The 12,067-nt window shown below is 41.4% G+C and overlaps 1 protein-coding gene across 1 annotated transcript; it reads right to left on the reverse strand.

Annotated features, from left to right (window-relative positions):
* Window positions 1–4,113: 4,113 nt before the first annotated feature.
* Window positions 4,114–7,526, reverse strand: edn2 (endothelin 2). The gene is made up of 5 exons (XM_023413202.2): window positions 7,346–7,526; window positions 6,584–6,737; window positions 6,364–6,477; window positions 5,674–5,757; window positions 4,114–5,551 (listed from the first exon to the last, which is right to left on the reverse strand). Exons 1-5 carry the CDS (start codon window positions 7,410–7,412, stop codon window positions 5,452–5,454), a joined length of 519 nt encoding a protein of 172 aa, XP_023268970.1. The 5' UTR covers window positions 7,413–7,526; the 3' UTR covers window positions 4,114–5,451.
* Between the last annotated feature and the right edge of the window lie 4,541 nt (window positions 7,527–12,067).

The raw sequence follows: 12,067 nt of genomic DNA on the forward strand, positions 1-12,067 counted from the left end.
CATCGCCCTCGTTGACACAGATCTGCCACAGTTCATCACGTATCCACCTGCTCTGTATCTACCTGCTCAGATTGCAGACGGACATCGTCAGGTGACTGAATGGCCAATTAAGATTCCCATCAGCTGTGCGGGACAGAGGACAGCGGCTGTTTACAGAATTTCACTATTGTTTATACTGTAGCAATGTGAGACGCAGATGCTCCCGCGAGTGTCTATCGCTGCATCAGGCGTACGTGTGCCCGCACAAAGAAGATGTGATGCTGATCTAGATCATAATGTGAAGAATGCCATCCAGTACCGGCACGCCAGCGAGGCTGTATGTGAAAGTAAAGATGTGTGTTTACAGCCGGGGGAAGGAATGTGTGGTGGTCTGAGGCCATTACTGGATGAAAAATTACAGGCAGGTCTTATCCCATAGGAAACACTGACCACACACACTGTTGAATATACATACGGTGTGCTGTTAAACACTTTGAATGATTACACTGCTGCTGCTTAATGAGGCTCACCTTTGAACTCGGTGAGGAAGCGTCCAGGAATGTCTGCTATTCAAAACATCCATGAAAGTGTTTATTCACTCCGAGCGAGTTCTTTGAAGTCGTGACACTTGGTCTGAAATGACTGGAAAGTTACCGATTCATGCAGCTAAACAAGTTCACGCTTCCTTCCTGCCGGTGCTGGACGCGTGGTTATGGCTAGACTTCATGTTTTTGGTATCAGCAGGGGTGTTTTGGACCGGCGGTGCTGATAGGTCAGTCTGTCCCCAGTCTGTCCCCGAGCCGCTACGGTCCCTGCAAACAAAACCAGGAAGAGGAGGAATGTACCGACACCAGCTCTTACTGTAATCGCAGCCAGTTTGGACTGGAACTGTACAACAGCAAGAAAACAGTTTATGTTGCAAGAATCTTTAGTCATAAAACGCTTGAAACTTTTGCCTTAATTGTTTTTAAATCTTAAAAGTTTACACTGACGTGCAGAGGCAGTATGAGTATGAGATGCACCATTACAAAACATAAAATAAATAAAAAGTACAATATAAACTTGCAATAATTCATTTGTTCATGTGTGAATATTAAGGTTACATTAGATTAGGACATCTGAAATTCTTAATGCTTTGACTTTCTAATATTGCTTGTGTCGGTCCGTCAACCACTTTGGTCCAGACTGAAATATCTGCACTGACATTTTGAGCTGCCTTCAATAATAATAAAATTATCCAGAGGATCAACCTGACTGACTCCAGTGATGACTTCCCATCAGCCTCAGCTGTACTTTGTCTTTAGTGCTAGTTAGCAAATATTAGCATGCTAACACATTGTACTAAGGTTGTGTACTTGGGTAACATTATACCTGTTTAGCATCAGCATGTTAGCATTATCATCACGTTAGCATGCTGATGTTAGCATTTAGCTCAAAGTACAGCCGCACGCAGCTGCAACTGTGGCTCTAGTTTCTATTCCAGATGTCAGTAACAGGTGGACCGTGGTCCGGATCCGGAGCCAGACAGCGTCTTACCTGGACCCAGATGCTACTCAGCCAAGACACACAGGGGAGAGACGGGACAAGAGACACTGTCATATAATATATATATATATATATATATAAAGAGAGAGAGAGATTATTTATATTATATGATTATAACTTCTCATTTATATAGTTATTTATAATCCCTCCAGTTCACCATCATCTCTCCTTCCCCCCGACCAACACCAGACTTTTGCTTGAGGGAATTTTGTCCAACTGGACCTTTTTAATTTTTACCTCTGTTGCTAATCAAATAAGATATTAATGATTAGGGAACATTTTGCAATTTTATAAACTGTAATATAAGATTTAATCCCCCTTTCCCCACACAAATAATTTTCATTGTTGATTTCACAACAATAAGTGTGTGTCTGCAGAAACAACAGGCAGGAGCCCAGGAAGACTTTCACAAACATTTACAACAACATGATCACAATTTAACATCAACCAGCATCTTCCAGAGAAAAACAATCAGGGCAACAACATCGTATAAGGACTTAAACCAAGTAAAACAATGCAACTAGTGTTATGACAACGGGTTGATTAGGGTTGCAATCTCAATCCTCCATCCAGCCTGTATCAGTTCCCTGTGCAAACAGCAGACATGCTCCTGTTTTTCCTTTGTTTCTTTTCCTTTCCCGGTTCTCTCCTGTGCTCAAGGAATTCAGGAGGAATGCAGAAAAAGCATCCTGTTTTCATTCCACACTCTTAGTCAGCTATTCACACTCACACTGCAGTGCACGCTGGGGGGTCTGAGAGTTCATACTGACGTCAGGGTAAATAACTAGGAAGAACTAATGGAGACACAGGTGCATATTATCACCGCTTGGCCCAGTTTGTTTTTCATCCCACAATCCCTCAATTCCCTGTCCAACAGGTCACTACACGTCATGAAAATACAAGCGACAAACCATCATATAAAGACGTGATTGACTCTGAATAGTGCTGGTATCTCACTTAATGTTATTATCTGTCATTCCTTAAACACTAGACCTGTAACCGAGGACATCCTGTAGATAATAAAGAAGCCAATAGCCAACATCCTCTTTAATAAACATTTTCTGAGCTCACGTCCCCCTCACAGAGCAGCCTATCTAAAGTAAACATCGGCTTATGGAGCAGCAAAAGGGACAGACTACCCACCATGAAGAGATAAGCAGCGCACGTTACACTTGCAGACAAGGAAATCCTATGCACAGTAACCACAAGCGTCTTTTTTATTTTGCCCCTCTGCAGGTTCACTGTGCGCCCGTTCTGTAGTTAAACGTTAAGCACGACTTCAAAGCAAGACACACCTGCTTCTTTTCTGCACAGTCAGGCTGAAAGTGAGGGCTTACAAGGCTTTTATGGACAGCAACATGCTGCCGTTTAAATCCTTGCACACAGTAACACACAGGTTTATACCTGGAACTCAGTGTGGTACATACTGAAGTTACACTCTGAAAAAACAGATTCAGCAATGATCAATAATAAAGGTCAAACTTCATCATGATGATCAGCTGTTTAACCGCTGACAAAGGAAGTGATGAGCCAACTAGATCAGACTGGCGCGGCAGATCTTTTAGATATTTGAGCCACTTGTCACTATGTGAATGATTTAAAGGAGGAATAGAAAACATGGCTGAACGCTCCGGTCCCGTTTACACAGCAGGTAAATTGTGTAGGTGAGCGGTGACGGTTCGCGTTCACACTGGCTCTTTAGAGATGAACAAAGACAGTTAAACATGAAGTTACGCTGACGAAAACGTCAGTTTACTGATTGGACAGTTTTGGCAACTGTCATTCTGCATCCTCTTGACCTGTGTGGTGAAATCAAAATCAAAACTGTGGCGACTTATGGGAAGTCATGCTGCATTTTAGCTGAGAAAGCAAAGTGAGTTTTCGTCTTCGTTCAGCTGAAGGAAATTATTCAGCACAAAGAGACGATGCACCAACTGTGTGTTAGCTGTAAGCTAGCTAGCAATGACGCTTTTGTGTCTTTGTGTGTTTGTGCTCAGCTGAGCTAAGCAGAAAACACCAGTTTTCATATATTATATATATATTTACAATAGTTTGACATTTTTGGAAATACACTGATTCATTTTCTTGCTGAGAATTGAGTCAATTGATACCACACTTTCAGATCTACCTTAAAAAGGGAAGGTGAAGCTGTTGCATAATTACAAGCTAAGTTTACAACTAACTAACTTTATAGTTTCTGTGGCGTCTGCCTTTGAATAGCTCTTTAATCTAATCTCATAAATGATATCATTCATTCATCATATCATTTAATCCTCTCCTTCAAGTCATGAAAGCAAACCACTCCACCCCCCCACCCCCCCACCACTCTCCCTGCTCCGTCTAAGTCTAATCCATTTCCTCAATGACTTACATTTTATTCATTGCTATTGCTATTTTATTTCCTTGTTTACATCTGGCAAGCATCAGGTTATTACCAATCATGGCTCGTGATCATCAGCCACTAAATTGATATATCATGTTGTGCATGAAAGCAGAAGTGAATGTTTTAGTTCAAAGAATAGCTGAAATAATTTCAGGTGTTTGCTGGAACGTGATTTGTGACTGAAGATCCAGTAAGTGACACAGCTATTAAATACCATAAGACTTTTATTTTCCCAAACACAATCCAGTGCATCATTCATAAAAATATAAATACATCTCTGAATAAGTTAGAGAATAAATAAATTCAATCATTCAGCATTCAACAGTAAACTTGTAAGCTGGTAAACGATCCGTCATATACAGCATTGAGGATGTTTTATGTTTCCATGTGTCCATATATCAGTTCCCGGTGACTGCAGTCAAACGGGGCGGACGGGCAAATGGATTGATGGGAACAGAAAAGGTGCGGGCCACAGATGTATAGGTTTTGAAGTGCATAACACAAGTCAAGAGTCAACATTTCCCAGTAGCTAATACAGAGAAGTTAAGTGGACATTTGTCAGGGGAGGAAAAACAATTGTTGCATGTTTTTGGCAAGCTGCACATCATTGAAACCTTCTGGCTTATCTTCAATCAAAACATTAAACAGGAGCTATGCAATAAACACTCAGGGCAACACAATAGACCCACTGTAGTTGTTATGCTAGAAGAAAGTATACTGTGTGTGTGTGTGTGTGTGTGTGTGTGTGTGTGTGTGTAGAGGAGCTGACAATAGACCTTGCATAAAGCTAACTGTTTGTTCGATAAATCCCAAAGTGATGACCTTCATTTCACCGTTGGCACACGCTGCCGTCGGTGTTCAAGCTGCCGTTTTCAAGTAAGCTTCATTATTAAACAGCTATTAGCGAATTTGCCTTAAACATTAGGCGGGACGGCAGATTCCAGCTCTGATACAGAGGAGTATTAAACCAAACCAAAGGTCAGCAGTGACAGAGTAGTTTTTGAGTAAACATGGACAAAACATTCCCAACTAACTACAGAGTTTATATGACTCTGGAATATGTAATGATCCTATAATCCTCATATTGGGGGCGAGTTTCGGGTGTGAAACTGTCCTTAAAGACGAGTCGAAACCAGAGCTTTGTCCATAGAAACCAAACAACTGGTCACTGATTGAGCAATGTAACATTTCTTGATGTGGTCGTCCACTAGTCTCGAAGTCGGTTCCCTGGGTTTCCTTTCTTAGAAACTTCCGTCCTTGGCATGCAGACTGTTATTAAGTTCAGAAAAGTTCAAGGAGAGTTCAAAAAATAACTCTTAACGTCTCCACCCAACATCGCTCCTGCCTCAGGGCTTCTATCTTGGGAAGCTGCCAGTCTTCAAAAGCGCTGTTTTGTTGATCAGTTGCGTGATTCCCGTGCCAACCACCTTTCCATCTCTGCATTCCCAGAGTTGGTAAGACTCTGGACGCCGGAGGAGTCTCCTGACCGTGGGGTTGAACCCACAGTGATTGAACCACCTCTGGTTTTATTTTCGTTAAGTCTTCTACCTCCTCGTTCGGCTCTTGAGCCTGTTGACTCGAACCGCTTTCTTGTTTGTTGAGAGAACCTCTTTTGCGATGGCCGCGTTGGACTTGACCACAGATCTGCGGGGGGGGGGGAAACAAGGTAATACAGGTCAGAAGTGTTTAACATGTGTTAGAACTGACCATCAAACCACAACAAAGAATGGATTTAAAGGTTGAGCCGTAAATTCGTCTTCATTTACCTGTAAGATGCAAGCAATTTGTCGCTGTTGATATTTTCAGATTTTCCCAATGGGCCCACGACATCAGTCCCTGGGTTCTGAGATCTGTGGACAGATACAACAAAAACATTAACACAATGACATAATAAAGGGGGTTGAACTTCACAAACTGAAGTCTTGCATTATCTCATTACTTGAAGCAAAATTAGTTCAGGGTCAACCATACAATTATCTTGGAATTCCAAGCCAATATGTTTTTAGATGCCTTATGGGCAGAAACGCAAGGGTGTGCCTTATAAAACACCACCTTGGATAAGATCTAGAGATGGTGACTAATCCATTCTGGCAGTCTCAAGACCGCAATAACTCTCAGGCGAAACAAAACATTCCCTTGAGCAAAAGCAGAAATCTACGAATTCCAAAAATAGCCGCACAGCTAATAACACTTTGTGATTTCTTTCAAGGCCTACGGAGAAAAAAATGCGGGGCCACCCTATCGTTCTGCCCTCATACAGTTATACCACTATCACAGACTGAATCATTTTACTGCTCGAGGCCTGTCACACTCGACCGACACTGGAACGAGACAAAAAAGCTAGTTTGATACGATCTGGAATCCCGAGGAGGATGGTACGTGATGGGAAGGAGTTTCTTTTCTGTGAGTCTTGGCTGATGGAGGAATGAAAAAATTGGGGAGGGCAGGGCGCTCACCTTTTATGACAGAAGCTGGAACAAGTTATATCGGCTGGGTTGAGGCATCTGCAACGGTCGGCTGAACGGCGGCGGCGAGACAGGGGACTTCCCAGACCGTATGGAAGGAGTTTACTGTAAAAGAAAATGAAAGTTTATTAGGACAACACCGGTCAAAGGGTGTAGAAATGTTTGGGTTGTGGGGCTCGGTGTTGAGGTCTGAAGTGCTCAGCAGCCTCACCTCGGCGTGTTGACCCAGATAATATCCAAGTGGCAGAAGTAGATGCATTCTTTATCATCCCAGCTGTTACAGGAGCAGCGTTTGGTCCTGACATGTTGTGAATGTGGAGCATGAGCTGGCAGCTCTGCCCGGTCTGATAAGGGGTGTCCACAACCTGGAAAAAAAACAAAACACAAAAGCAGCCCGAGATTAAAAAGCGCCTACTAATCCTTTTGCAGTGTCACTTCGTAAGTTGGTGGTTATCAGGTGTAAATGCAAACAAATGCACTCGGCAGGCTCACACCCATCAGTGCGGTTAAACAAATGTAGTAGTGATTATAGTGGAACCTATTCATCATATTATAAAGTCAAGGAATTTAATCCAAGTCAAACAGTCCTGCCAGAGGTGGTTATATCAATAATTCTGTGGAAATAATGCGGTTACTCTTTAATAAAAGGTGAGTTCCTTATCTAACTGCATGGCTGAACCCAGCTATTGTATTGTATCTGTGGTGACTGGCTAATGACCAAAGGCTGCAGCTATAAATCATGTAGTTTGCAGGACACAAGGATCTTAATTTTGTAAGATTGCTTATTTTAATACCCTGAAAACCTGTAATTAAGGTAGTAGGTAAATATCCACAAGGAACATGTTATAAAGGTAAGTAAATCATTTTTAATTGGATTTCACTCAAATAAAATTTTGAAAAAATACACAAATGTAGTTACAAACAGTCTAAAATCCTAGAAATAAAGAAAGACATAAAAGAAAAAGTTGCTCACCCTCTTGCAGATACATGCAGATGACGACTAAAGTCAGAGCCTTGCACATGAAGGAATCCATCATCATCCTCGCTGTCTGAAGTTCAGATGTGTAAAGAGGCAGCAGCAGTCAGTTAACACTCTCCAAGAGGTGCAGACGGGTGTTAAAAGGTCTCGTGCGTGTCGGAGGCTGGAGAACAGCAGCAGGTGCTTTGTGTTCATGTCCCTGCCAGGACGTCTACTTATACCCCCCTCCTGTGGGTGATACCGCCATGGCCCCTCCCACCTCTGTGTACTCATCTGTCTATGCAGAACAGGCGCTGTTACACAACTCGCACATACTCCACCTGCCCTCCTCGCATTCCTGCACTGACCTTAAGTCACGGCGCCGCCAGCGCCTCCAACTGGTCAAGAGGGACAGAGAGAAACATGTGAAGAGGGTGTAATGTAACTGAAGAGCCGGAGCATTGTGTTGCATGCTGGTTTTTTTCAGTGTCTTTAAAGTGGATTTTTATTTTTATTTTTATGTCATTAAACAGTTTTTCACTCCATATTCTAATGCTTTTATTGACAGAATACAAAAGTATCTAAGCAGCACATGTGTAAAACACAAACTCAACTGGTGTGTCAGACTTGAGGTCAGGTGTTCATGGTCGGGAAATTTGTGATTTTGGACGTAAAGAGACAAGAAGGAGTAAACAAAACAAAAAAATCTAGACGGTTACCAAAAAAGGGAATTTAGTTGGCTTGCAACCGTTGGTGTATCACACTGGGCGTGTGTGTAGTCTGCCAGTCTGTGTGGACATGTCTGAGGGTGAGGTGAGAAAAGCAAAGGAATGCGAAGCAAATTATGGCAAGGTAAAAAAAAAAAAAAAAAGACAAAACAAATGAGGTAATTGGAAAAAACTGCTTGGTGAAGTTTCACCTCACGCTAATGATTTCTCCCAATAAAAAAATAAAAAGAAGAAGATCTAATAATAACAAAGTGTGAATTTATTAGACAGTCTGCCTGGCAACAGAAGGTGGTAACACTTTACTTTAATCCCTCTATTTCGCATTTATAGGCAACATTTAATAAAGGTTAATAACAGACTGTGATGTGGTTTTACTTTTATGAACAATCCTTTGAACTAACTGATGTATAATGAAGCTGCAATCAAATATACTGAGATATGAAGAAACACACATGATGAATCTTTACAGTGTGTGAATTTATCGGTTCACATGCATGTACCTGTTATATTCAGGTTTTTTCGCTGCAGACATTTCTCTTTTGTCATAACAGAAAAATCGCAGGTGTGATTCACGACATTAATAAACACCTGCATTCCATTCAGGTGAGCTACGGTTCCAGTATCCAGGTATCCGACATGCTGTCTCACTGTGCCGCCTTACCGGGACAATCGATGGAACCGGGCCATCGCTAACTAAATGTTTTGATTCGCTTGAACTGCTGCTGCTATGACGAGTCAAAATATCAGGCAGGTTTAAAACTGTTAACAAATGTTCAGAACTCATGGAGACACGTTGAGGAGTTAAAGTGCAATACGACTTAAAACAACAAGATATCAACCGCTCAGAAGCGACAGCAGGTTTTATGAGGCCATGGCATCTTTCCTTTTTTCCAGAGGCGTTGGACACGAGGTCGGAGGCGGCAGAAGAAGACATCATAGGAACAGACAGAGTGTTTGCATGTGCCACCCATTTGATATGAGGATGATGAAGTCAAGGAGGGCTGTCAGCACCCCCCACCCCCACCCTCACCCCACCATCCTCCCTTCGAAAAGGTGAGGTCACGGCAATCTCAGTGTGTAACATGCTTTAACCTTCCGCAAGAGATATACAGCTGCCCGCACACACACACACACACACACACACACACACACACACACACACACACACACACTCTATCTCTTTCCAGTGACAAAAACAGACAACATGGATTTGACCACAGCCCACAGGGTCCTAACAGTCACAGTGTGTCTTGCAAACACCCTCCTCTATAACTACAGAATGGATTATATAATGCAAATACACAGGCAGCATAAGAACCCAATACAGAGTGTGCAGCTGATAACAGGATAACAGTGAAGAATGTATGGATTAAGATGCAGTCGGAATGAGACTTATGAAACTCGGACAAAGTAAAGCACAAATCTCACATCCACATGTTATTTAAATATTCGCACAATTCAGCATCAGCTGACAAGCTCCTATTACACTGACGTTAAAGGCTTCTTATCAGGGGAGCCAGTCATGAGACGAAAAGACACTTGTTTACAAAAATTTTCTACTTGCATTTCATATGCCAAATGACACACATTGCATGGACGGGATTTACCACATTACCCGCATTTCTCTTTCTCATTTCAACATTTTAAACTTAATACATTAATATATTCTTACTGTTATCATTCTCGATGTTAGTATTAGTTATTGTTACAGGTATCTAACATTGAATTTTAGTAACCTTTATATTTAAACTTGATATAACTCGTCTGCAACATCACTTTCTTACGTAATCGTTTTATGCAACTGTTGCAAAATGAATAAATAAAATAAAAATAATAATACATGCACAATTCAAGTCATATTCCCAGTGATAGCAAGCATTTATTTATTAAACATTACTAGAATTTCAATATTTTAAAATTGTGAAAGTAATTGTTCGCAGGGTAATTAAAAAAATTAAAATTAAATTAATTTCATGCAGGAAAATTCAGGTAACTACTGCATTGCCTGTGGGAGTCAAAGACAAAGTTTCAGTTTAATTTCAATGGGTCATTTTTCATGTATTCAAAATACCATAAATGGTTTCAAGTCCGACTCAAGTAGAGGCCGCACCAAGAAGCCACAGTTGAAAACAGGAAGGAATACAATGGTTTAGGTGCGGAAAATCTTACAAATGTCGAAGACTTTTACATCAGAGCTGCAGCAGATAAAAGGAGACATCAACAGAAACAGGAAAAAACACTGCTGAAACGCACATGTTTGTGTGTGTTTGTGTGTGTTTGTGTGTGTTTGTGTGTAGTCACAGTTTACAGGGGTGAAGCGGAAATGCCAAAACGATGTGACAATGAGGAAAGACTGGCATCCCACCAACAATTTGTTACAGTGAAGGAAAAAAAAAACTCATCTAGAGCAAATATTTGTTCATGGGGCAGACTGGAGGAATGGGCTCAATCTAAAGGTACCCCCCACCCCACCCGCCGCCCCCCCACCCCCTCATTTCCCCTTCCCCCTGTCCCTTTCCCCTGCTGTTTTCTCCAGACAAGGCAGTTGCAGTGTTAAAAAATGTGCCCTTATCTATATCCCACTTCCGGCTGCTGCAGAGGGCGACAGAGGAATGTGAGATGACAAACAAATAGCGGAGCCATGATTGTAGAATCATCTGAAATTCCTCCCAAATGAGGTCGAACATATGTGACACAATAACACAGAAACTGGTCCCTGCGCTCAGGGCAGACTGGAGAAGTGTATCTGCTCTGATGTTAGCCGCGTAGCATGTCCAGCTAACTAGCGTACTATCTTCAGTAGCAACTGCATCCAGCAATACTTTCAGGGCTAACAGTTAGCGTATCATTAGCTAAGTACATCTTGTGGTGTAAAAAAGGCACAGTATTATATAGTATTATCTGAGAATTATGCAAGTAAGTTTTACAGTGAAAGATACTTTAAAGTATATCCTATTGGTAGTTATGTCATTTTTGAGCTGATGTAGATTAGGTTGGGTTGTAGTCACATGCAAAATAATTTCAGAAAGCACATTTTCAAATATGTTACCTTTCAAATAAGGTCTCATAAATGTATTTTGGCCTTGCAGTTCTTCTGTTATGAGCTTATTACATTTACATATGCAGATAGTGGCAAACTAGGTTTAAAAACATTTAATTCATACTACATATTTTAGTTAGTTTACTAAAATAAATGTGCAGTGTTTATATATATTTACACATTTATATTTCCAAAGTTAATTATTTATATATTTATGTTTATGTTTACACAATTATTATTTACAAGTTTAACTATTTCCACCTGCACCTTTGTTGTAATAAGCTGCTAAATGCACCTGTGTTGTTTTCCTCCTGTTTACCTCAAGCTAAGTCCTTCTAGCCTCTGATTGGTCAGTGTAGCGACAGGTGACTTGTTACAGTCAATTCAGTGAATTTCTGATGAGCTGTAGCTGCTTTTTCTTCTTAATAAATCCCTCAAAATACATAAAACAGCTAATTTCGGCTGTTTCTGACGTTGTTTCTAGAAGGTAGCTGGGTTTTCTTCTTCTTTCCATTCTGCGCCGACATTGTGTGAATGAAGCGTGAGGAGGAAATGGTTTGGTGTCTTCCTGACTAACTGTCAGTTAGCTTCAACACACTTTCTATGTGAGACCAACATGACTCATTACCACTGTTAGTAATGTGACACCACATCAGACAGAAACCATCCTTTTTTCTTTCTATTTCCTTTTGGGGACAAAATATTCATCGGAGACAGGAAGCTAGCCTTGGCAACGGTCAGTGGAGTCTGAGGTAAGAGAAGAGCATTGAACAGTGACTCACAGTCGTGCGAGAGAGAGAGAGAGAGAGAGAGACGAGTCCTGATGTGAGTTTCTGGAACGATGTGGGCCAAACGCCTTTGAGAGTAGATGGAGGTTTTGATAGCAGCATCACTGTCAGCATGTCAGACACTGTACACAGACGGAAACTACACAACCAGCGACACTGACACAGTTTCAGTGTGAGGTGG

This window comes from Seriola lalandi, unplaced genomic scaffold (genome assembly GCF_002814215.2).
Source record: "Seriola lalandi dorsalis isolate HSWRI2012SDOR001 ecotype SW California unplaced genomic scaffold, Sedor1 jcf7180002054505, whole genome shotgun sequence".
NCBI classification, from domain to species: domain Eukaryota; kingdom Metazoa; phylum Chordata; class Actinopteri; order Carangiformes; family Carangidae; genus Seriola; species Seriola lalandi.